Source organism: Pongo pygmaeus, chromosome 9, assembly GCF_028885625.2.
Source record: "Pongo pygmaeus isolate AG05252 chromosome 9, NHGRI_mPonPyg2-v2.0_pri, whole genome shotgun sequence".
Taxonomy (NCBI): domain Eukaryota; kingdom Metazoa; phylum Chordata; class Mammalia; order Primates; family Hominidae; genus Pongo; species Pongo pygmaeus.
In genome coordinates this window covers 46230211-46256484 of record NC_072382.2, presented here as the reverse complement: position 1 = coordinate 46256484, position 26274 = coordinate 46230211, and the positions used below count along the sequence as shown (strand labels likewise).

At 38.2% G+C, this 26274-nt stretch overlaps 1 protein-coding gene across 2 annotated transcripts in view; it reads left to right on the top strand.

Annotated features, from left to right (window-relative positions):
• Positions 1-26274, top strand: part of LOC129008432 (protein kinase C-binding protein NELL1) — a 931522-nt gene that overhangs the window by 575184 nt on the left and 330064 nt on the right. For both annotated transcript variants that reach the window (XM_054440696.2, XM_054440695.2), the window contains exon 14: positions 2514-2636. In XM_054440696.2, the coding sequence (XP_054296671.1) occupies positions 2514-2636 (123 nt within the window). The remainder of the gene's footprint in view (positions 1-2513; positions 2637-26274) is intronic.

Below are 26274 nucleotides of genomic sequence, written 5' to 3'. Positions count from 1 at the left end.
CCTCTTATCTAGCATGACCACACATGCTAGTTTGCCTGGGCCATTCTGAGTTATGCTTGTTATGCCAGTGTAATTATTAGTAGAGCACCCTTTCATTCTAAAATATGTTCCTTTTGTATGATAAAATAAAAGGTCAACTACTTATAACTCTTATCACTTATCTTCTGTGTTCCAGTTAGTTACCCCTATTAAAATGTTCAGGCTAGCAAAGACCATTATCTACTCATCTTTGTATTCCCAGTACAGACCATAATAATTATTTATTAAATGAATTTAAAGAAGGAGGCTGAAAACTCTTGGAGTATAAGTCTGAATTCTTAGACTTTTTTATGTTTCTAACCTTGTCTGGTATTGCACCTGCACATACTAGGTACTTGATAGGTTTGTTAATTCGAGTGGACACGCACAAGGGTATACTGGTTCTGGAGTGTGCTGGAGATGACTTAAGCACAGACTTGAAGTGTGTCCTCAGAAATCTTATCTTCTTTTCTCACTGTTTGCTAACCTGTGCACATTTCTTGCTGACAGTTTGGGTTGGTCTTAAGGCCTAAATAAAAATTTTATTTTGAAAATTCAAGTATTAAATCAACAGTCAGATGCATGTGTGTGCCCTACCTCTGTTGTGTGTGTGTGATGAAAACAGTCCTATTTTGCAGGATTTAACCTTTCTCATTACTGGGTCCCCATTAGGAAATTTAAAATAAAAATAAATGAAGATTGATGATATTTCAAATGATTGGTACATTGATTGAACAATTCACTTAACAAACTATATTGAATTTTTTGTTTTGTTCCAATTAGTGTTATTTCCTTGAGGTTTCTAACTGGAATTTCTATTCTTATTTTATAACTCTTTATGATTTGAATGGCCCTACTGGATTTTTCTTCTTAAAATTTGTGAGAAGTTATGCTAGCAGATGTTAAAAAGGAATAAAGGATATAAACTTTGCCATATTGTTTATTTATAGAGGAGTCATTTGGGTAACTCCATTAACTTGCTGAGTATGAGAGGAAATTATAGTTATCTATGAAACCTTAGTTTCTAACTTGGAATCTTTTCATCTGTTTTCTAGGGTTAGATCGGTTTCCCTCCATGTCCTGTGGATCAAGGATGCCACAGCTATCTGAATATATATAACCCATATCACTACACGGCAGGCAGATACGCAGAGGTTAGATTCTGAACCCTATGAAAGTGGGCTATATGGAAAATTAAACCGCTGAAGGCCCTTAAACAGAGGCCTCAGAGTAAATCCTTTTCCTACTCTCAGCACAATCCTGTGCTCGCCAGCCTTCCATGTGACCAGTGGTACTCCTTTGGAAATTTTGTTGGGAAATTCTCCTTTGCTAGGCTATATTCACCAGCCTTCCTCTGCAGTTTTATCCTCTTTGTTATAAAGAAGCCATGGAATCTCTCATATAGGTTTGTTTCTTTTCCCCTCTCCCCTCCCCTCCCCTCTCCTTCCCTCCCCTCCCCTCCCCTCTCATGCCCTCCCCTCCCCTCCCCTCCCCTCTCCTTCCCTCCCCTCCCCTCTCCTTCCCTCCCCTCCCCTCTCCTTCCCTCCCCTCCCCTCCCCTCTCCTTCCCTCCCTTCCCCTCCCCTCTTATTCCCTCCCCTCCCCTCCCCTCCCCTCTCATTCCCTCCCCTCCCCTCTCCTTCCCTCCCCTCCCTCCCCTCCCCTGCCCTCCCCTCCTCTCCTCTCCCCTCCCCTCCCCTGCCCTCCCCTCCTCTCCTCTCCCCTCCCCTCCCCTCTCCTCCCCTCCCCTCTCCTCCCCTCCCCTCCCCTCTCATTCCCTCCCCTCTCATTCCCTCCCCTCCCTCCCCTCCCCTCCCCTCCCCTCTCATTCCCTCCCCTCTCATTCCCTCCCCTCCCTCCCCTCTCCTCCCCTCCCCTCCCTCCCCTCTCCTCCCCTCCCCTCCCTCCCCTCCCCTGCCCTCCCCTCCTCTCCTCTCCTCTTTTTTGTAACCTGAGGGGAAGGTTTCCAATAGTGGACATTTTTCAGCATTGTGGACATTTTAGGCTGGCTAGTTCTTTGTTGTTTTGTGTTCTTCTGCACATTGTACAATGCTTAGCAGCATTCCTGGCCTTTATTCCGTAGGTTTCAGTATCACCTCCTGTTACCAATCACGGCAACCAAAATACCCTCTGACATATCAAATGTTTGCAGGGTGAGGCAGTGCAAAATTCTCCCTACTGAGAACCACTACCTTGGAATCTCTGTGAAAACCTTTTTAGAAGGTGGAAGAAACAACGGCCTTAGTGCAGCACTTACCAGTTTTGTGACGGACAGGAGTTGTGTGACTTCTCTGATACTGTTTCTTTACCTGCAAAGTAGGGATAATAACATCTTTCAGAGTTTAGATTTCAACAAGAACTTTTAGGCACATAGTAAGGTACTGACAAGTGGTAGTCACTGTCTTTCTTATTTGGTGAATTCCAGCTACATTTCCCAATACCAGTAATTCCAACTTAAGAAAAAGTGTTTCTCTTTTTCTCTCACCCTGGAAACAGAACACGATGAATGTGGCAGCGGCCAGCACAACTGTGACGAGAATGCCATCTGCACCAACACTGTCCAGGGACACAGCTGCACCTGCAAACCGGGCTACGTGGGGAACGGGACCATCTGCAGAGGTAGGCTTGCCGCCTTAGGGGTGAGTTGTGAGCAGCCATTCTGCCTGGGCTCTTGACACTCGTGTGTCGGACCTTCTTGGCAAATCTTTGTGGAACACAGCCAGGGTTCCTGCTCCTGGTTTATCAACTGGCAAGGGTACTGTGCATCAGGGAAAAAGAAAAATGCTTCAGGTTTAGCTTTTGAGTTGAAAGAAAAACGTATAGGTGTAGTCAGGGGCCCAGTTACATAACTTGATGACTCTGTTCAGCTTTGCCTGTTGGTGTGAGTTTGTGAGGGAAGCTTCGATTGCGGATGTTGGCTTTTCTTTCCTGTGAGATTTCCCCCAAGGGCAAGTGGACACTGTTTCTGTCCACACTTGAGGTATCTGCTTGGGTAGGAAACTTACAGTTTTAGCCTCGCTCAGCGTCTGGGAGCAGTTTGTCAATTCAGAGGCCAGCGCCCTGGCTTCCCTTAGCATTTAGAATAAAAATAAAATTCCTCCTTCTGGCTTGTGAGGGCATTCAGCATCTGGTCCCTGGCTCCTCACAGCTGACACCTCTCTTTCCTCTCACCCTCAATCCCTTTACCTCAGCCTTCTGGGTCCCTGTTATTCCTTCAGCATTGCTGTTGCCTCAGCCACAATGCTCATTTCTTTCATGTCTCTACTCAAATGTCCCCTCATCACAGAAATGTTCTTTGACCACCCTATCTAAAATAGCACCCTTAGTACTTCTTAGCCCACACCAGGCTTGATTTTTTTTCTTCACAAACACAACCTGACAGAACATCACAGGGTTATGTGTTTGCTTATCTCTGTGTTATCTGCCTCCCCACTAGGATGTAAGCTCCATGACAGTGAACACTTGGTCTTGTCCCCCCATTGTCCCAGGAGTTTAGAGTGGTGACTTGCACACAGTAGGTGCTTGTTCACTATGTGTTAACTCACCAAATCACCAAAGAGGAAAGGCACAATCATAATGAAAAAATAGGCAACATGAACAGGAAAACAAAAGACATCCTATGAGGTAGGTATTATTATCCTTATTTTAGAAGTGATAAGATTGAGACACAGAGAGGTTAAGTAACTTGCCCGAAGATACATAGTAAACACATTGTCAGTATTCCTCTGCAGGGATGAAATGCTGGTAATCAGTGAAAAATAATTTATAATGATTAAGTCACTATATTTATGTATTGGATTGGGGAAGAATTTTAAAAGATTGATTTTATTCTGTGTTGGTTAAGGTGAGGTAAGCAGAAAGCCTAATACACGATTGTGAGTGTAAATTGGTAAAACTCTTTTTTTAACAGCAATTTGACAAAATTTATCAGCATTCAAAGTACGTATTCTATTGATTCCATCAATTTTACCTCTTGAAATTTATTCTAAAAAAGCACAGGTTCATGAAGAGGGGGAAATGTATGTAGAATTTTTTTTGCAGCACTGTTCATATTCACTGAAAACTGGAAACAACCAAAATATCCATCAGTCTTGGAATGATTAAATTTATCTTGGCATATACATTTTATAGAGTAGAATGCTGTGGTTTAAAACTCTAAACATTTGTATGTACACACACAAACACATACGTACATATACACATCACATTGAAAGATACCCTACATATTTTTGAGAAAAAAAAATAAAATCAAGTTCAGAACAATATAGTGTCATCAGATATCTAAGTTAATATTTATAAATATCTATATACATATTTATGTAAATACATAAAGGCTGGAAACATGCAAACTAGTCACCTTATTACCCATGGGTATGTGAAAAAAGAAAATTCACTTATTGCTATGAATTCTGTATTATTTGCATTTCTTCCAGTGGTCTTTTATATGTGAATATTTGTGTGTATTTTTTCTACAGTACCCTGAAGCAAATAAACTAGTGCTCAGCTTTTTTAAAAGGCTAAGGAAATTTCCAAAGCAAAACAAGGAAACAAAAACGTTAATGTAGTTCCATGTATTATCAAGCCCACTGCTGGTACCTGCATGCTAGTGCTATAAATCTGAGGAGCAACATAGGGATTTTAATGCACTTTTTTCAGAATTATGTTACCTCATAAAATAATATTAATTGCCCTTGTCCAGTGAGTATGTATTTGCCAAGTCCTTTCTTGCCATTGTGATAAGTGGTGGTTTCACCTTTGTAGAATTTTGTAAGTCCAGCTGTGAAAAAATATGAGTTTAAATAATATTCCTGGTATCCGCAGACTGTGAGGGGAAACATATCTTCCCTTGAAAGTTATGAATTAGGGAAAATAATTTTCTTAAAGTGATTCTTATAATCAATTGTGTCGACCTCAGTAAGGAAAAGTCTTGTGTTTTATAAATGCTGCGTGGGAAAGCAATGTGGTATAGTTGAACAATTGGATAAAGAGCTTGTACTCTTCACACCTGCTTTCACTGCTGGTTCTTTACACTGGCTTTCATTACTGGTGAATTGTAGCTTCTATATTTTTACATATTAAAATTTGGTTAAGGCCAGGCGCGGTGGCTCACACCTGATCCCAGCGCTTTGGGAGGCTGAGGTGGGTGGATCACCTGAGGTCAGGAGTTCCAGACCAGCCTGGCCAACATGACGAAACTCCATCTCTACTAAAAAAAAAAAAAAAAAAAAAAAAATACAAAAATTAGCTGGGCATGGTGATGTCCGCCTGTAATCCCAGCTACTCAGGAGGCTGAAGCAGGAGAATTGCTCGAACCTGGGAGGCAGAGGTTGCAGTGAGCCAAGATCACGCTACTGCACTCCAGCCTGGGGGACAGAGTAAGACTCCATCTCAAAAAAAAAAAAAAAAAAGATTGATTAGTATTACTCTCCCTATTTATCTAACAGTATTATTGCATAGAATCACTAAGGGAATTTATATTTGGTGTTTTAAACTATAAAATGCTATACAGACTAAAGACTAGTATTAGCCTTATAATAAAGAAGAAGAAAGAGGAGGAGGAGGTTGACAGTTTATGGCCTTCTGCCTGAAACAACCAAATTTGTGTCTCAATTTCAGGGCATATATTTTATAGTTAACTTTGCCACCTTGTAACTGAAACATTTACAGTGGGAGTTGGACAAGAATAACCAGACAACTTGAACTTAGTCTTTTTTATTTTCACTTTTTCTTTTTTTGAGACAGGGTCTTGCTCTGTCACCCAGACTGGAGTGCAGTGGCTTGATCTCAGCTCATTGTAACCTCCACCTCCTGGCTTCAAGCGATTATCCTGCCTCAGCTACTGAGTAGCTGCGATTGCAGACGTGCCCCACCATGCCCAGCTAATTTTTGTATTTTTAATAGAGATAGGGTTTCACCACGTTGGCCAGGCTGGCTTCCAACTCCTGACCTCAAGTGATTTGCCTGCCTCAGCCTCCCAAAGGGCTGGGATTCCAGGCATGAGGCACTGCTCTCAGCGGAACTAAGTCTTTTTAAGTGTTAAACATAGAAAAGCTTTTCTAGATAGACATAGTATTGTTCATAGACTTGACTAAATCTGGTTAGAAGTAAACAGTTAACATGCCTTTTAATAAGCATTACATAAGACAGCAGTTTCTGAAACAATACTAATTGGTGTGAATTCTCTCTGATGGGTTTCCGTGGTGGTTGATGCCCATGTAAGGCGTCTTTTCTTCTTTTGAATGGAAAATACTTGTTCAGCTACAAAAACTCTCATTATGTGCAAGACACCTTGATGTGTGTATTCATATATATGTTATCTCATTTAGTTCCCACCATAATCTTGAGAAGTTGATGCCATTATTCTATTTCACAAGTAAATTTTAAGTAAGACATAGTTGAATCTGATTTAACTCAACTAGTGGAACTGCTTTTAGTTTTTTCCCTCCCTTTCCTCCTTTCCTTTTTCCTCCCCCTGTTCCTTCTCTTTTTATTTCCTCCTCCTCTCTTGGCTGTTTATCATTTAACTCTCTCCCTCACACATTGTATTCTAACTAGAAACTAAAGAGAAAATAGGGAAGAGAGCATACAATGATAACCTAGAATTTTTTTAAAAACTGCTCACATATTTAATAAATAGACTAAAGTCATTCTGAAACTATGCAATATGTTTTGCTTAATATTTTGGCATTTGAGTTTAAATGGACAAACTGCTTGCAAACAGTTTCAAGTCAGATTTGCATTACCTGACATGAAGGTTAGGCTTATCAGCAGCAGGGTGTTTATCTGCTTTCCCAGTCCTGCATTAATGCCAAAACAGAAAGTGAGCTTTAACTAGGCAGTTGTCAATATGCAGCTGATAGACTAAGTCTTCTCTCTTATCTGTCATTAGCTCTGGATGGGATGTGGTGATCTTTGAAAGCATTCTTGTCTTAATGACTGATAATATTAACATTTATTTATAAAACATACAGTGAGTGTGAATTCTGTGTCTGGGCACCAAAAGAGCAAAAATAAATAAGACAAGTCCCCAGGGATTTCACCATTTAGTGTTGGAGAAAGATTTTAACAAATTCTTCCAACCCAACACAACATTTACAAAATGGTATTATCTTGTGTGAAAGAGGCTTATAAAGAATTACCCAAAATACAGAGCTATGTGTAAAGCATTATGAGTATGTTTGCATTGAGTGCATGTGAAGACAAGCTGCTTCCTGGAAATTTCTGTTTGATGAGTTGCTGGATAAACTGTGTACAAGGAAAACACAGAAAGCCAGAAACAGAAGGCCAGAGGTTTGATATAGACAGAAAGATTAATGTGACAGATCATGCTAAAGATGTAAACAATCCTGAATTAAATAAGTCAAATAGACATCTCACATGTACAAAGGTGTTTTTCAGAGGCTCACAGGCAATATGAGAGAAAGGGAGAGGGAGAGGGAGAATAGAAAGGTAAGTTGTTATAGTAAGGTATCACCAAGGGTAATAAACTTTATAAACTACTGGGCTTTGAATCAGAGAAGATGAAATTTGGGGAGTTTGAAGAAGCAAGTGGAATAGGAAGCCTTTGGCAAAAGTACTTACAGCACTCTAGACATAGTTTTGAAACATGGTTAATGTAATGAGGAAGAATTCAGGAAGGTGCCAATCTAAAATTCTGCCCTTAGATGCCTTTATTTAGACAAAATATTGGAAAGAATGATGAGGGGCAAGACTGTCTGATATCAGGGGATGGTTTGGCTCAGTTAGGGCCAGGTCCATTTGTAAAAACACATTCATATTGAAAAACAGGGGAGAATTGTCAGCATATTTCTAAGAGTGCTCCTCTGGTTATAGAGCAATTTCATAACAGTTTAAGAAAGGATTTGAGACTGTACCCCACATAGGATTGATTTATAAAGTCAGAAAACAGGTAGATTAGAGATGGCTTAAGGTCAGACTCAATCAATCAGAAGAATCTTTGCAGCAAATGTGGACTATGCTCATTATAATTAGAGCCAGTTAAAATTTCCCACCTATACAGACTGATGGAGGGGGGAGGTATACCTTTGGTAGTGTTTAAGCTTCTCTTAAGGGGCGTATTGAAATAATTGGACCAGGTGATGTTACTATAAGAAATTTGACTTTCAAATTTCTTTAGAACTATTAGATGATTTGACCATAAATCATAAGCATAAAGACAAGATTGATGTGAACGTGGATGACAAAAATCCCTTTTAGTGAAGTTTAATGAGTTATCACAAAGTGCTCTTAACACAGGGATACAAATTTTTAACATACAGTGGTAAGAATTAGTTTGTCAAGAGTATGCAGAACCTTAATGTCATGCTTAAATGGGCATAGACTGAAGGAGTGGGCTACAGAATGATGGAAAAAACATACAATTTTTTTTCTTTTAATCTATTTTCTTTTGAATGAAGTCTAAACTTATTAGCAAGGCAATCAAGGCCCTGTGACATGTAGTCCCATATGAATAGTTTGAACCTCATCTCTTATGATATGGTCTTTCCCCATTACCTTGCCAGTCACACCTGAGAGTTAACTGATCATTCTCCCAAAAGACCAGGCCAGATGGATGATTTCATGGGCCCTTTCCCTCTCCTTGGGATCATTTATTATACTGGAGTGCTTAATTCTATCCTCTCTTCTTCCAATTGAAATCCTATTCATCCCTCACAGTCCAGCTCAAATCCCATTTTTCCTTGATCTTCTGAGTCAGAATAAATTGTTTGTCCTCTGAATTTTGCTTGTAGTATTCAATGTATTACATCTTGTTAAACTTAGCTGTTTATATTTCAGCCTTTACCACATAAAACCTTGTGCATAATGGGTGTTCAGTAAATACATAGATGCAAAATGAGAATTGACCAGTTGACTTAATGCAAATCAACCTGCTCTTGTAGCTTGGTATATTAATTACTGCAGAATCTACACCATTATTTTGAAAAATCAAAGAAAAATTAAAATTGTGAAGCAAATTTTTAGGTATTACATATTTTAATGTTTTGGAAAATCATCAGTGGACCTGCTATTTAAGTTCAAAGACATTGCCTGTTGCATACAGAAAATTTATTCTATTTTATGTTTAATGCCTACAGATACTGAAAGTCCTATAGACACTAAATATAGTTATACTAGAAATGATAAAATCCTTTGGCCTAATTTGAGAGGCAATAATTAGGCTAAGTCTAGCTTCCTTTTTGCATAATGTCTATTTTAAAATCTTCTTTGTTGACCCTTTTTAGACTCATTCAGTTATTCTGCAATTATAATATGAGCTAGGTTTCGAGCTGGGAGGCACTGAACATGCTGGAAAGTCAAGACAACAAGGGGGACATGACAAGTTACTAAACACACGTTAAGAAATAAAAGAAGACCTGCCAGCCACCTGGCAGAAACACACTTTTGCCTATAGTTTGCCTTTTGAAGAAAGGCTAGTGTAAACAAAGTTTTACTACATGACTTAGGGACTGCAGATTGGCCATTTCACATCCTTCAAATCTGTAAAATGCCTACAGGCTGATCTTTACTGATATATTGGCCAAATATTTTATTATAGCTTTTTACCGCTTTTCCTGAGATCTGTTATGATACAGCCTTCAGCTATTAATATATTTCTTGTCCATGGGAACCTGGAATTAGTTCCCAGGAGGGCAAGGCACAGGACTATGGCTGAGCCACCCTGCTCATTCTCCAGAACATTCAAATTGGGCAACTACCTGTACCTTGAGACTATAGGATCTGCAATAATGTTATCAAGGTAGAAAGAAACAACATACATTTTCTGTAATTCTTCTTGTTACTTAGTTCTGTATAGTACCCCGGGCATTTAATTTTCTGACTAAGTCTCTTTGGGATGATCAACATTCCAAGATATTCAAGGCTCTTTACAAAAGGACTGTAAAACATGGTTCTAGATTTATTTTCAAGTATCCCCTTTCCACAAAACTGAATGAGTCTTTCTTTCTTACATGTGCCTCTTCTCTTTAGTTTTATAATTCGATCTTTTTTTCTCTTCTTAGAATGCCCATGTGTAATATCATTAAATATTTTTTACTTGCTGGAATGAATTTATAAATCAAGGCAATCATCATAGAAATTATTGAACAAATATTGATTGTGTACTTACGATGGGCCAGGCACTATGCTAGGCTCTGGTTATCTAATTGGAAAAAGACAAAGGTAGTCCAATGATCAGACTATAGTCTGAATGGAACTAAACCTCTCTGAAGCATTTAAAATCATCAATCTTTCCTTTATTCTGTAAACATTCCATTTCAGAGATGCTTATATTCTCCTGGGTTTCCTTCTGTCTCAGGTACCTCCTCTGATTATTTGATGGATTCTTCTTTATAGTCAGTAAATGCTGTACTGGCTCAACATTTCCTCTCTCTTTTTCTTTGCCTGAGTAATTGTGTCCAAATATAACAGCTTTAAATACTATCTATATGCTAATGACTACTAAATTTATATCTTCAGTCCCAACCTCTTCCCTGATTTCTCCAGAGTTACGTAATCAATCATGTACTTGAAATGTCCACTTGGATCCCTTACAGGTATCTCAAACCTAGCACAACCAAACAGGATCCTTGATTCCTTCTTCACATAGTAGACTTCTCATTTCTACTTCTTTTCCATCTTAAACAATGGGATTACCATTGACCAGGTTGCTCAGATAAAACAATCTAAGTGTTTTCTTTGATTTCTCTCTCTCAGATTTGTTATCAACCCATCAACAAGTCTATCATCTCTCCCTTCAGAATATCACAAATACAACTATTTCTTTTCATTTCCATAACTTTGCTTAGTTTAACCCATGATCATCTCTCCATGGAATATTGCCCTAAAAAAAGCTAGATGTAGAATTTTGGAGGCTGTGGATTTGATGATGAAAAGATGAGATGTTATAATATGATAACTTCGATTTTCTCAATAAAATATTAAATGCAGTCATATATTGAAGAATGATGTTAGGATTGATGCTGAAATCACTGAGAAGGATGACCAGAGAAGAGACACTTTAATAAATGAGAGGTTGTAGTGGAGAGGGACAGGTTGGGGGATGTGGCAAAATGAGCTCCAAAGGAGAAAGGGGCTTTGCTGGAGAAAAGGGAAGTAGTCTCGAAATGAAAATGGGAAACTGAAAGTATTCACCCTCTTTTTCTGAGGTTCAGAGAATTATAAAGAAAAATATGGCCTCTGCCTGAGTGGGCAGCAGAAGACCCAATTCTTAACTAAGATGGAAAACTGAAGAGGCTGTTGTAAGAGTTGTTGCTGATAGAGAATTCTATTATAATCATTAGGTGCATGGGCTTTGGAGGAAGACACATTGGGTTCAAATTTTGGTATTTCTGTTTACTAGCTATGTGACTTCAGCAAGTAACTAAATTGTTGAAAAATTCAATTTTCTTCACCTGTGAAAGGTGACTGTAAAAGAACATACCTCAACACATAAGTTTATGTCTCTAAACCTTGGTTTCTTTATCTTTAAAGGAGAACCATAAGGGTAGTTACTTCACGTGACTGTAAAAATTAAATGAGATAATACACTTATGAGACTTAGGTTAGTGTTTGGAACATGGTAGTTGCTCAGTAGACATTAGCAATTGTTAATATTATTATTAGCACGATGAAAAATCCACTGAAATTTTTCTCCTTACCATCTTTCCTGATATCATTACATCTCTCTTAGAACCTATGGTGTTTCTTGCTCTGTAGTACTTCATGAACATTATGTATATAATACACACATGTTTATGCATATGATAGTCATTTTCTGTCCTTATTTAATGCACTGATTACCTTTTTAACATATGTTGTATATATTACTATATTTCCCATCATACCTATAGCAGGGATGGATCATCTCACTATCCGTTGGAAAAAATAAAAATCAATAATTCAAACTTTATGATCCAAGATACTGCCATATACATCTACCCACCCAAGTGTGGCATGTGCTCTTGAGTAGACATTGTCTTTTCATATGTGTGCTGGCCTAGTTGTGACCAGTGGGAAACATTCATGAGACTCAGATCAGTATTCTAATATGTAGCCTGAAACAGCATGGAATAAATTTCTCTGTAGGCCGTTTAAGTTTTAACCATAAATAAACTCAGGATCACTTTGTTCCAGAAAAATGAAATAGTACCCTACCACTGCTTGTTGGAGGTATGAGGTATCATTACTTTTTCCTCCACTTCTACACATTTGAATCAGTAGGGGATAGATATGGGACAACGTGGGAATCACAGTCCCACATCTATCTTGGTTCTCTTGAATCAGGTGAACCAAGATAGATGGTTCTTGGCTCTCTGGGACCATCAGACCCCACTGCAGGGCTGGCATCTTCTCACTTCTCAGTTGTAGGAGGAGAAGGTGGAATGGGTGATGCAGAGACCTATTGAGATATTTGCTCTACTGATGATGTAGAAATGGGAAGTTTTGGGGATCACATATGAGTGTGGGAGGTCCAAGAAAAGGAATGGCTTGTGCCTTGCTGGAGCCATGGTCTCTGGCAAACATGAACCAATCTTCGTCATGCTTGCCACATAGACATTCTTCCTCATAAGGGCAAAAGCTATTACTTGGGTACAAAAGCAAAGAAATTTAGAGCGATCATTCCTCTACCATTCCCTTCTGAAGTCTGGAGAAGATAAATGATAAGGACTTTCTCCCACCCTCATTATTCCACCCCCAGAAAGGCTACCTATTTTAGATGTACTGTTCATATTGTTTGTAAAAGTAGATTGGCAGTACTGTTAACATGATTATTAACTGCAGTGTTAGGCAATGTTAAAATAACTTCAAATTGTTTTGCAAAATCTCTTTCATAAAAATGCTTACCAACAAACACTGATACTAAATTTAGATGTGGGGGTATTAGTTATAATCCTGAAGTGGGAGGGGGAACTTCATAGTTCCAATTTAGTTCTAAGAGAAGGAAGAGTATTTAGGACCAGAGAAGGTTATGCTTAAAGGTCTGATAATGTTTTCTTTGAAAAATATGTCTCAAACTAGAAAATAAAACTAATTATCTCATCTAAGTTACCTAGAGACATTTATGCTCATCAGTTTGATAAAGGACTGCAAGTAGACACAGAAGCTGTATTTTCAGTCTTGAACCCAGCGATAGTGCATTAACAAGATTGGGGCAAGGCAAAGGGACTTTTGTGGCACAAGATACAATATATTGATTGCGTTCCTTTGGCTTAACAAGGTGCACCTTGATGTAGTCTTGTCCTGGCCTTTAATATTCCTTTCCTTCAAGTGCCTTTCTAGTGGGGGGTGGTGGCAGAGAGTCTAATGGATGCACTTAAAACACTTTCCATCACTTACCAAAGTCAGTGCTTACCTTTTAAAGTTTGCAGCCCAGTAGACAGTAACTACATCCCTAGAGGCTTAAGGGAAACATGTTAAATCAGATCAGCTCGTATCTCAGAGGGGGAGTGGAAAGCTGACGCTTAGACAAGCGCTGATTCTTTTGAGTGCATTTCCAGGTTGCACTTTGCTGAGTTACATAGATGTTTGTTAACCATAATTGTCACATCTGAAATGACCCATAAGATTAGCAAAGCCGTATAAATATATCAGTCAGTTTTATTTTAAAACAGGCTACTAAACATTGACTTTCTCTCAAGCAATCAGAATAAGATTGTTTTCCTTTCCTTAGTAACAATTCTCAATGGACGAGGAGACTTTAGGAAACATTATTGAAATATTTCGTTGTCAATATGTAGGCTATCTACTGGATTATGATCTGTTTTAGGTAGCAGTTATTTGCAAAATGTTCACAGTATTCAACAGCTGGTACTATTATAGAATGGCACCCAGCTCTAGTTGATATGTCCATATCAGCTCAGGTTATGGGCAGAGCATTTACCTTAAATAGAGCCAAAGAACTGTTTCACCTGGTTGGGTGCCACATGGTAAGGCAAGGTTAGCTTAAATAGATCTGTTACCTTTTAACGGCTGTTATCTTATGTAAACTAGCCTAGGCTTATGCCAAGTACTGTTACTGGGTCTGCTTGGTCCAGATACTTCAAGAGGCTTCTCTTGACTCAGGTCTTTTTTAAGGCAACAAAGGATAAATTTAAAAATATTTACAAATAATGTACAAGTGTCAGCATAATTTGGGGGTAGTGCTAACTGTAGTCTTTCTGCCATCAGATATTGGTGGAATGTTTAACTAGGACTGACCAGTAGAATGTGTGTGGTTCTCACTTGCCTGTTTTCACATTTCTACTTATTTCTACCCCAAATAGAATTATGTGTTTGTTTTTTTCATTTCAGCCCTATGCATGCCACTCTGTTTGCTTTCTGCAATAAAGTTAGATATGCTCATAGTAGAGTTCATCCAGCTGTGTTTCATCTTTAAAACACAGCCATCTTCCGGTTCGACTGAATTCAATGTCTTTCTATTTTTTTTGCCTAATTGTCTCATTTACAGCTAGATGTTTACTTCCAAGGACATGTGTGTTACACCTTGTCCTGTGAGAATAAAACAGTCAAATGACCTAGTGTTTCACATTTCCTTGTCTGTTAATAGATATGATGGCATTTTCAAATTTTTTTCTCACTCTCAGCTCCTAAGCGAGAAAATGTTTAGGGTAAAATGATGAACACATGAGAAACTGCTTGTTAAAGGTAAGTAAATGATGGTAGCTGCTATAACAGATAAACTCCAAAACTTCAGTGGGTCCAACACAATATGATTTATTTTTCATTAACAGCTGATGGTGAGAGTGGTTGTGTGTCACACAGTGATTCAGGAATACAGTCACTTTCTATCTTGTGGCTCTAACCTCTTGGTTTTCAGAATCCTTACCACTCCGTCAGAAGATGGGAAAAGAATAAAAGGTCAAACACAAGAGGTTTTTAGGGACCATTATGAAAGTAGCACCTATCATTTTTGTCTTGCATTGAATTGGCCAGAACTCAGACCATGGCCACACCGAACAATAAAACAGAAGCTATGTGTGCCCAGGAAGCAGGGGAGAACACAGATATTGTTTGGTTCTAGCAGCCTCTGCTACACTGCTGTTGTAAATAAAATGCTACATGAATAAAATTAGCTGCATTATTGTTTGTAGAAAATAAACCTCTTATGTATTTCTGAAATGGATTCTGGCTGATACACTGTAAAGATCACTTGTAGGCCTACACATAAAAAATTACTGTGAATATCCAGAGTTTAAATAATTCTCTATTTGAGCAAACTCATCCCTTCCAACCATGTCATCACCACTTTTCTCTGGCTTCAATCAAATTAAAGACAGTTGCTTTTTATCTAAGCCTCTGATCCTGCCAGTTTTAAGGAAAATTGAGAAACTGCTTTCTGGGTCACTTGAAGTAGTGCAAGGAACTCAATCATTAAATATCTTTTGAGTGAAACTGTTAGTGACATAATAGAATAACACTCCACCTGAGCTCTGGACCTTTCATAATTCTATTACTTACATAACTGATTCTCACTTGTCAATATGACAGTTCTCTTCCTGTTGTGAGTGATCATTTTTCCCCCAACTTGGGAATTTGTCCTTTTTAAACTTGCAACGGAGAATGATATGTGGATTCCCTCAGGCTGTGTTTTTCTATCACCCTACTCATTTGAGGATGATGCCATTTTTTAATGTGGTATATTCTGAAAGATACGAGGCAGGGATATGGCAAAAATTTAAGTATTTATTCATATCTATTAACAGTTTAACTATAATTTATTTTAGATTTTTATTAGGAATAATGAACGAATCTAAGGTATACTTCTTGTAGGTAGAATATTAAAATTCCATAAAATGAATACTTTGCTTAAATAAGTGCATGTGTAGATGAGGAATTTTTCATATCTTTCTGAAGCATAGGCCGTTTTTGCAGGTGTAACTAGATGAGGTAGAAAATGATTTTCACTCAGCCTCCTAGACTGCTTAAAGCTAGGAAACAATCTTTGGGGTCTAGAGAGCAAACTCTTTGTTTTACAGATAAGAAAACTGAGTCTTGGTATCTTCGCTTAAGTTACCTCTTTGAAGACTGTATTTGTAGAAGGAAAGCAAATTGTAATGAATTTCTTGGAAGAGGACTCGCTGTATCTTTACCAAAACAAAGCAAAATGCACACATGCACGTAACACGTGAATGCTATGAGATTAGTAGAAGAGGTAAAGGCTCTAGAACAGCACTGTTCAATTGAAAGATAATGTGAACCACATATGTGATTTAAAATTTTTTAGAAGCTGCCGTAAGAAAGATACTAGACACAGGTTAGACACATCTCAGTTCAGACTAGCTACATTTCAAGTGCTCAGCAGTCACCTGTGGTTAGTGGCTACCACAGGCATTGTAAAACTTTCAGTGTAGGTTTAAATTAATAAAAAAAGAATGGCACACTCTGTAATCTGCACCCTTAAGCACACAAAGGGGAGATCTCTGGAGAGGCAGCAGGGCACCCTTAAAATGAAATGGTACTTTCCATTATTTTTTTGTTATGTTGAGCAGCCCAAGTCCGGCTTTTGGTGGGCTGCAACATTGTAGCATTTATTAAGCAGACAGGTAGCTGGAACCCATATACCAGAGGTTGTGAATACCTCATTCCTTCTACAGCATAACGTTTCCTGTCTCTGGATGGAACTTCACCATAAAGTCAGATATTGAATAGAAATGAGTAGCATTCATTAAACCTCAAATTATACTAAGATAAGAGAGTAGAAGAAAAAAGAACACAACAAATCTATAGCATTTACTTTTGTTGCATTTCAAGATCAATTTTATATTAAAAACAGTTCATAAGAGAGCAGACATAATGATTTTCATAATGATCTGCTCACTGTGCTGATGCTTATTAACTTTAAATAGTGACATGCTCTGCAGGCTCTCTTACAGCCATTAGACAGAGAAGAGCCCATGCATTCTTGAGGATAGGGAAACATGGCAATTTGTGGATAATTTTCTGACACGCTTAAGCACAGCACTTAGTGGGATCATACTTGAATGCTGATGTACAGAGAATAAAATCTCAATGTAGACCAAGATAATTTAGAATTTGGAATAATTTTATAGAAATTGAATTAGCAGTACACATCCCCAAACATTATAAATTTAAGGACTTTTGAATCTGACACTCTTGGACTCAAATCCCAACTCTGGCACATGCTGTCTGATCTGGGGCAAAGTCTCCTCACTTCTCTGAGTTTGCTCTGTTGCCTGAAGAATATTGTCTTCCCATGTTGCCTGTCTCTTCCAGGATGGATGCTCTCAAATTCATCCAGCACATAGGTGGAGCCAGGGAGATTGTCCATGTTCTACCTGCAGGCAAGGTGACTGAGTGGTGAAGGTCATGGTTTCTGGAGCTAGACTGCTTGGTTGGAAGTTTGGCTCTTCTACTTAGCTAGTGTGCCATCTTGGGCTAGTCACTTAACTTCTCTGTGCCTCACTTTTACAACTGGGGATAATAATTGTGTCTATCTCCATGGATTATTTTTAAGATTAAATGGAGTGTACTGCTTAGGACACATCCTGGCATATAAATTGTTGCCATTAAGTATCTATCTATCTACCTTATGACTGCATGCTTAAGATCCTGCCATGCATCCTTCTTATGTGTTACATTGAGGATGGAATTAGCACTTCTTAGTGGGATACACAGGCCATTCCTAATTTAGTTCTCGCCTGCCTCTGTAGCCTCATTTCCTTTTCCCCACACAAAACCTGTATTTTAGTCACACTAAAACTACTCATAGTTTTCCAAGTCTTTCCTGCTGTGAAATAGCTCAGTGGTTAAATGCATGGGGCTTTGGAGTCAGTTGCCTGTATTCAAAGCTGGGCTCTAGCTCTTGGCAATTTCTGTGTCCTTGGAAGTTACACAAGCTTCTATGAACCTGCTTCCTCAGGTTATAAGAATGAGATGAGGAATAAATAAAGTGCTTGGCACAGTGCTTGTACACAGTAAATTCTTAGCTGTTGTGTCCTCAGTTGGAAGGAAATATCTTTTCTCTCATTTTTATTTGGCTTTTCCTTGTCGTTCAAAATGAAGTTCAAGTTTTACCTCCTTAAGGCAATTTGTTTTCACCTCTACTCTGTGTCCAGAATATCACTCTCTGTCCTAGCATTTATTCACATTGCACTGTACTTGTTAATTTGCTTAATCTGTTTCCCTCAGTGGAGTAGGCAGGCGGGCAATGTATCCTTGTCATCTTTGTGTCCCAAAGCTTACCATGTATGGGTTATTTAATAAATGTTCATTGAGGAAAACATGCAATAAAATAGTTGTGAGGATTAAGTGAAACTACCTATTTTGGCTGCTTGGCACATAGTAGGAACTCAGTAATTACAAAATTCTTTTCTTAGACTTACCTTTAGGTATTTATGTTATGAAGGGGAAGGTTTTAAGCTGTACTAAGAAAATTAAGAGTCAATAAATAAGGATCCTGCTCAAAGCACAGGCACTTTAGATTCAGTCTCTGTTTGGATGTGTCTTTGGGCACCAGAATAGTGACAGCAATCATCTGGTCCACCAGATTCAAATTATTCCATTTAATACAAATTGTGTTTTTTTTTTGACTCAAAGAATGTTGAAATAATACAAATATAGTAAAGTATGACCATATACCTGCAAGCCCACCCATATGACAGTAATAACAGCTAATATATATTGAGCGTCTATAAGTCAGGCACTGGGCTAAGAACTTTACAGCATGTATCTCATTTAAATCATACCAGTTTTCTATGAAGAAGGCAGAAGTATTGTCTCCATATTATATGTGAGAAAACTGAGGTGCAGAAAGGATGTCTGAGGCAATCAGCTATGTAGTTTAGACTAGAGTGGAGGTTAGATGTCAAGAAGAGGTTTATGTAACACTGAAATTGTCATGTGTGTAGATATCAGCATTAGCAAGCTTGGAGAATGCCAAAGCTTTCCATGGAATGGAAAGAGCTGTAAAGGATACAGACATTTTGAGCATGGACATGGATCTAATTATAGTCATGTATTACTTAATGATGGAGACATGTTCTGAGAAACGTGTCCTTAGGCGATTTTGTTGTTATATGTACATAATACAGTGTACTTACACAAACCTAGATGGTATAGCTTACTACATACCTAGACTCTATGATACGGCCTATTTTTTCTAGGCTACAAGCCTATATAGCATGTTACTGTACTGAATATTGGAGGCAATTGTAGCACAATGGTAATATTTGTCTGTCTAAACATATTTGTATTAGTCTGTTTTCATGCTGCTGATAGAGACATACCTGAGACTGGGTAATTTATAAGGGAAATGAGGTTTAATGGACTCACAATTCCACGTGGCTGAGGAGGCCTCACAATCATGGCAAAAGGCAAAAGGCACACCTTACATGGTGGCAAGCCAGAGAGGAGAAACCTTTTATAAAATCATCAACTCTTGCGAGGTTTATTCACTATCACGAGAACAGTATGGAGGAACCGCCCCCATGATTCAATTATCTCCCACTGGGTCCCTCCCACAACATGTGGGAATTATGGGAGCTACAATTCAAAATGAGATTTGGGTGGGGACACAGCCAAACCATATCATTATCTAAACACAGTAAAAATGTGGTATAAAAGATAAAGAGTAGTACACCTATATAGGGCACTTACCATGACTGGAGCTTGTAGGACTGGAAGTTGCCCTGGGTGAGTCAGTGAGTGAGTCGTTGAGTGAATGTGAAGGCCTAGGACATTGCTGTACACTATGGTAGGCTGTATATACACTGTACACTTTGGCAATGCTACATTTATTAAAATATTTTTCTTTCTTCGTTAATTAATTAACCTTAGCTTATTATACCTTTTTTACTTTATAAACCTTTATATTTTAAAATCTTTTTGACTGGTTTGCAATAACACTTAGCTTAAAAAACACATTGTACAGCTCTATAAACTAGTTTCTTTATATCCTTATTCTATAAGTTTTTGTCTATTTTTAATTTTTTTTAACCTTTTAAGGTTTTTTCTTTAAAATGAAGACAAAAACACACACATCACACAGGCTCAGAATCATCAATATCACTGTCTTCCACCTCCAACTCTTGTCCCATTAGAGGGTCTTCAGGGGCAATAACATGCATGGAGCTGTCATCTCCAATGGTAACAGTGCCATATTCTGGAATATCTCCTGAAGGACCTATGTGGGGTTTTTCATGGTTAACTTTTTAATATATGTAAGTAGGACTATACAACAATGATTAAAAACTATAGTACAGTAAAGACATAAACCAGTAACATAGCTGTTTATCACTATCTACTATTATGTACTGTAAAAACTATAGCACAGTAAAGACATAAACCAGTAACATAGCTGTTTATCACTATCAACTATTGTGTACTATATATAATTGTATGTGCTATACCGTTATATGATTGGCAGTACAGTAGGTTTGTTTACACCAGCTTCACCACAAACATGTGATTGATGCACTGGGCTACGACATTATGACCAATAGGAATTTTTCAGCTCCATTATAATTTTTTAGCTTCTTCATAATCTTATGAGACCACCATTTTATATACAGTCCATCATATGGATGGTGGAGGAAGCATTCTCTGAAGAGATGGAGGTGTAGGGAAATTTCATTCCCATCGGCAGAAGTTTTAAAAGTTATAGCCAACGTCTCTGGTACAAAAAAGAGCAGGAGGCCGGGTGCAGTGGCTCATGCCTGTAATTCCAGCCCTTTGGCAGGCCAGGGCTGGTGGATGGCTTGAGCTCAGGAGTTCAAGACCAACCTGAGCAACATGAAAAAAACTCCATCTCTACCAAAATAAAAAAATTAGCTGGATGTGGTGGCATGCACCCTGTGGTCCCAGCAACTCAGGAGGCTGACGTGGGAGGACTGCTTGAGCCCAGGAGGTCGAAGCTGCAGTGAGCTGAGATCATGCCACTGCACTCCAGCCTGAGTGACAGTGAGATCCTGTCAAAAAAAAAGAAATGAAAAGAAAAAAATAACATAACAAAACAAAAAAAGCAGGAGAGAGGAAGTGCAGTATCTGATTGTAAGTTTGAATTGAGGTGGATATAGGGATGGACTGCATTTTGGGTGATGGCAAGAAATCAGAGGTTTGTGGCCACTGTTTAAATTAGTCTCAGCCTTCAAATGGTGGTTCCTGAGGTAGAGTCTGGGGAATGATAGCTGTAGAAAATGGATTACAGAGAATTGAGGAGAAAGTAGCTGGTGAGGAAACAAGGACAGCTAAAGTGGAGAATAGGACATCTGTGACGTTTTGCTACCCAGCATTCTTTTACCCTGCTGCTAAATGTTTCTTGATTTCCTTCTGGGAACCACCCCTGCCCGCTTTCAGTCCATATGGACTTAGCATTGGAACTCATAACTTTTCTTTACGACCATTGTAACAGTGCATTTTCCTGGCCACAAGGACTGGTTCAGGATTTGTCCTGTTATATAAGCCAATCAAAGTAGGTTTGTTTTTGTTTTTTATCCTGACAATATTGGACAGTGAGTCTCATTTTTCTGCTGTGGGAGGGAATCTGGAAGAACACGATGACGGGTAAGAGGCTGTCTGAGGATGAAGCTAGCAGGGAGAACTGCATAGAGGGATAAGGTTGAACCAGATCCTGATAATACTGCTGCTGGGCGGCCTCTGTACCCAGCCCTGCCTGAAGGCAGGACCATCCCCTAGTTTTGCTTAACCCGATTTAATCAGTTTCTGTCATTTTTTAACAAAGCACTAACTGCTTGTAGGGTAACTCAGCTTCTATGTGAAGAAAAGCAGTAAGAATTCTTCACATCCAAATGGGAAAATCATTGTATTTTTATGAGGGTGAGATATGGGTGTAGAGATTATGCAAATCTGGTGATCAAGGTCCTTATTATTAAGCCAAAGGGAAGACAATGTTTTAGATGGAAGAATAATTAGTAGGTTTGACTACAAAACTTACGCATTTTTCCCTCAGGCATGACCACATTATTATCAATTTCAACAGATATACTCTTGAATGAAGGTTTTTTTTTTTCTTATTCACTAAAACAGTTACTTACTGTATGAATGCATATGTGGGCTTTTTAGGTGCTTTTCTCCTCTCCACTCCACTCAGGGGCCTTTCCATTTAGGGCTATGAAACAGCCACCACTTTGCATCATTTACACCTTCCTGAAAACCTGCAGGGCTCTTCCTTGCTCCTGGGTGTTGGAATTGAAATATCTTTTTCCTCTTCTTCAGAATGGTGTTTTGATTTCTTATCAGCTGCCAGCTGGATTTGAAGGCCTATAGCCTAATCACCCAGATAGACAGGGGAAGTTGTCATATTTTGTCTCTGGCTGATAGGAATTTAGAACACAAACAAACTCAAAAGAGTCACCCTTTGGGTAAGATTAAACCAGTGACTCTAATTCAGATCATTCCATAAATTGTATTATCTTGAGCAAAACACTCTATTCCTTGACATTGCAGATTATAAATGTTGGGAATAAAGAGAAATAAGTGAATTCCAAACCTTTTTATATTATGATACACATAGAAATTATAATATTTGATAGGCACATGGAAATAAATAAATGAGGCTTCTCACTGCTAAAGGTGGCCAAGCTGGTTTGAGGGGATCAGTAGCTCAGCATACCTTACCCTATTCTTGGCACTCTGGTTGGGAAGCTCTTGAATTTGTAAACCATATGGACTGGGTTTTGGTCCTGGCTCAGTCACTAAGCCCCACTGTGTTCTTGGGGCATTCTCTTTTCCTTTTGAGTCCTCAGTTCTGAATGCTTAAATGAGGAATCTGAGGTCTAGTTCAAATGTAAATGCCATTTATCAGGCATATATAAAAAAGCATTATCAGATATAAAAATGGAGGTTTTTGAAATATACTGAGACTTTAAGCACGAAAGCATCTATAAGAGTTTGCCACTTAGATCTGTTTAATTACTGCTAAGGACACTTACTTTTTAAAAAACAGCATGCCTACATTATCTAGATACCTGTATGACAGCATGTGATAGACAGTGTCAGGGTCTGACTTAAGTACCCAGAGATTAGTCAGAGAATTTCTGAGGTGAGGGCATTCAGATCCTCTATTCCCCCAATATAAAAGGAGACTCTTTAAAAATCATCATTGTATAGTTGCATAGAACATCATGCAAATACACAATTGAAGATCCAAGCAGATAAATCCATAATCTTATACATTATTAACTAGCCTCACCCTCCTTAGTCAAATATAATCACATGAAGTTGGAGACAATTTAGTTCCAGTAACATACTACACTCTCTCACAGCCCCCCACCTCCACCGGCCATCAACAGCAAGTGCTGACCACTTTCATTGGACAGGACAGCACTAGATCCACCAGGTAGGAATATTTAGGGACAAATGATCAGAATGTAAGGAAGCTGAAGTTACCATCAGGCAGTGCTCATTCTGGTGGGCAAATCCAGGGTCCAAGGGAATCAATAATTAATGATCATAGTCCAGGTAAACTTTGGCAATGACATGAGGAGGTTCAAGGTGATGGAATGGATCACCATGAAGAAGACTTTGGAGTTGGAAATATTCAGTGAACCAAGCAGATTTTGGCTTTAAGATGGTCTATAAGTGAGTAGTTATGTTACATACACTAAGATGAAGTTCTGGAACAACTTCAAGGATAGAGCTTCAGACTACTGGAAAATCAAGGGCAAGAACAAGATTAATGTTCATGAAAGAACAGGGTTGTGTTCATTGAATGCACACAGGCACACACTGAAATTAATGGACATATATGGAGTGTTTACGTGCAAGGCTCTGTGTCACATGTTTACACACACTACTCCATTTAATTCTTGCTAAATCTCCAAAGGACATTCATTATTCTATTTATAGATGAGACAACAGAGACTTAGTAGCTACCAATAGTCACACATTTAGTAAATGGCAGAAACAAGATTTGAACTTAGGTCTGACTTCAAAGTTCATTTTCTTTTCACTGGTATGTTACAGAGGCTAGGTAACTAGGACCTTGGGAATAGGGACCAAGGAAGAAACACTGAGTAAGATGGGTAGATCCAGTTGGTTTTTCTACTGTAACATTGGTTTTGGGGGCAGGTATACCTGTGCCTTAGGTCAGGTTTGATCCATGGAATGGGATAAAAAATGGAGCTAAATCAGGGATCCAGAAGCACAGACCAGAGACTTGACACCAAGTTGTGCCCGACACTCCCGTTTGACCATGCATGATTTTCTTTCAAATCTGATGCAGCTAAAGGAAGGTATTTTCATCTGAAAAATTATGGCATGTTATACTTTTTAGGATGGCAGTTTGAACCTCAAAATGAGCTCAGATATATTTTAATATCCCTTGCTAAATTTAGTCAAAAGCGATCAAGTCCTGTAATGAATTTATAATTGGGAATTAATCAGAAATGGAACTAAAATGGAAGCTTCTTATACCCTGATCAAACGTGGAGTTTGAGGTTTTGCTTTCATTTGTATGTTTAATCTTTTAGTAGAGCTATTGAAAGAAGGAAAACACTCAGGATAAGTAAGAAGGTCATTAAGAATGACACAAAAGTCTTGAATATTAGATTCTAATCTCTTCGAAGGCAGCTTTCTGTTACTTAAACTTAAACATGGTTTTGCAATCTGTGGCCTCTCAGCACCTACCCCTGATTAATAACTTTACAACTTAGTAATTCACGGTCTTGGAGTGTACAACTGCTAATAGTTGAAGTAGCCTAGTCTATACTTTACTTTGAAGTATTTATAGTTGAGTAAATTTATAAAATTTACATTGTTGTAAGTAATCAAATGTCTCTGTGGTTAAGGGTTATCAAGAAATGGTGTAAAACACCTCATTTGTAGACAACCAGGCATTTTAGAGCTAGAATGACCTTTGGGGATCGCCTCTCCTATTTAAAGGTCAGGATGCCCTGGGGAAAGGACATATCTATAACCTCTTAATGAAAGAATGAGGCTGAGAACCCAAGTTCTTTAATTCTTGGAAATCTTTTCTTTATTCCATGATGTCTTTCTAGACTATTTTGTTAGTTTCATGGCTATTTTTATCTGTCTCTATATACTACTATATATACTAATACTATAGTGATAGAGTGGTAATTATGATTTACATAGTAATTTGCCTGTTCTCAAAGTAATTTCCACTGTGTCATTTTCCAGTGTTTCTAAGAATAACCCTTTAGGTAAATACTGTCTTCAACCTTGTTTTATAGATGATGAAACTGGGATTAAAGAAGGGAAGTAACTTGCTCAAGCTCATACTACAAAGACATACTAGAGCTCAGATTCAAATGCAGATTCTCTGAATATGGAGTATATTCTTCTTCCAATGTATTCCTCATAAAGGCAACCATATATATTAATCCAACTTGTGATACTTTTGGGAGTGAGCTATTGCTGGTTTCATTGGCAAAACAGTCAGTTCCATATTAGACAAATTGGGATAGAACATGTGATCATTCTATAATTCACTCTATAATATTTAGTCAGCCAAGAATATATTAGATATCCAAAGGCAGTGATGGTTAAAACAAAACAAAAAAACACAGCTTCTGACATTGAAGAGATTATAATTTTGTGAGGGCTATAAACAAGTGTATCAAGGCAGTTAAACAATGTAGTGTGGATATACTCCAATGGAGAAAGGAGGAACCTCAACCTCTTAGTTTAAATTTGAAGGACTAGGAAGGTTTGAAGAAGTTATTTTTAAGTTGACAACTGAGGGGATGCAGATATGAGACAGATAAACAAAGTCAGAGGTTTGCAGAGGGAGTTGCGGTGAAAAAGAGAAAGAAAATCCATGTAAAGGAAGAATGTGGATCAGTTGCAGGGAAGAGTATAGCATGTATATGGAGCTTACTCCTTCTCCATATGCCTGGTCATTCAATTATCAAAATTGCCTGAAAAATATAGGCTACTGATCTACACCAAGAATTTCTTTTCATAGTATTAGGCAATGAAAATAATAGATGTGTCTCTGTGAAGTCAGCATATGTTAAGTATAAGACTAATTACAAGACTAAATAGAACATTCACAATGGTACCTGAAGAAAATATAATGATAGAAAAAAGCCATTTCCTCTCTACCAAAGAAATTACATTATGGAAATTGCACCATCAGAATGAATTAATAGATGGCTTAGAAAATTCAATGCCCAGCAAACAAAGGCATAAATCAAGTATCATGAGAAAGGTTAATGTTAAGGTAACATTTGCTCAATTTATACAAAAAAAGGACTGCATAGAGAAAAGGGGATGAAAAAGGAGATTTGAAATTGGACAGCAGGCGAGTTAACATACA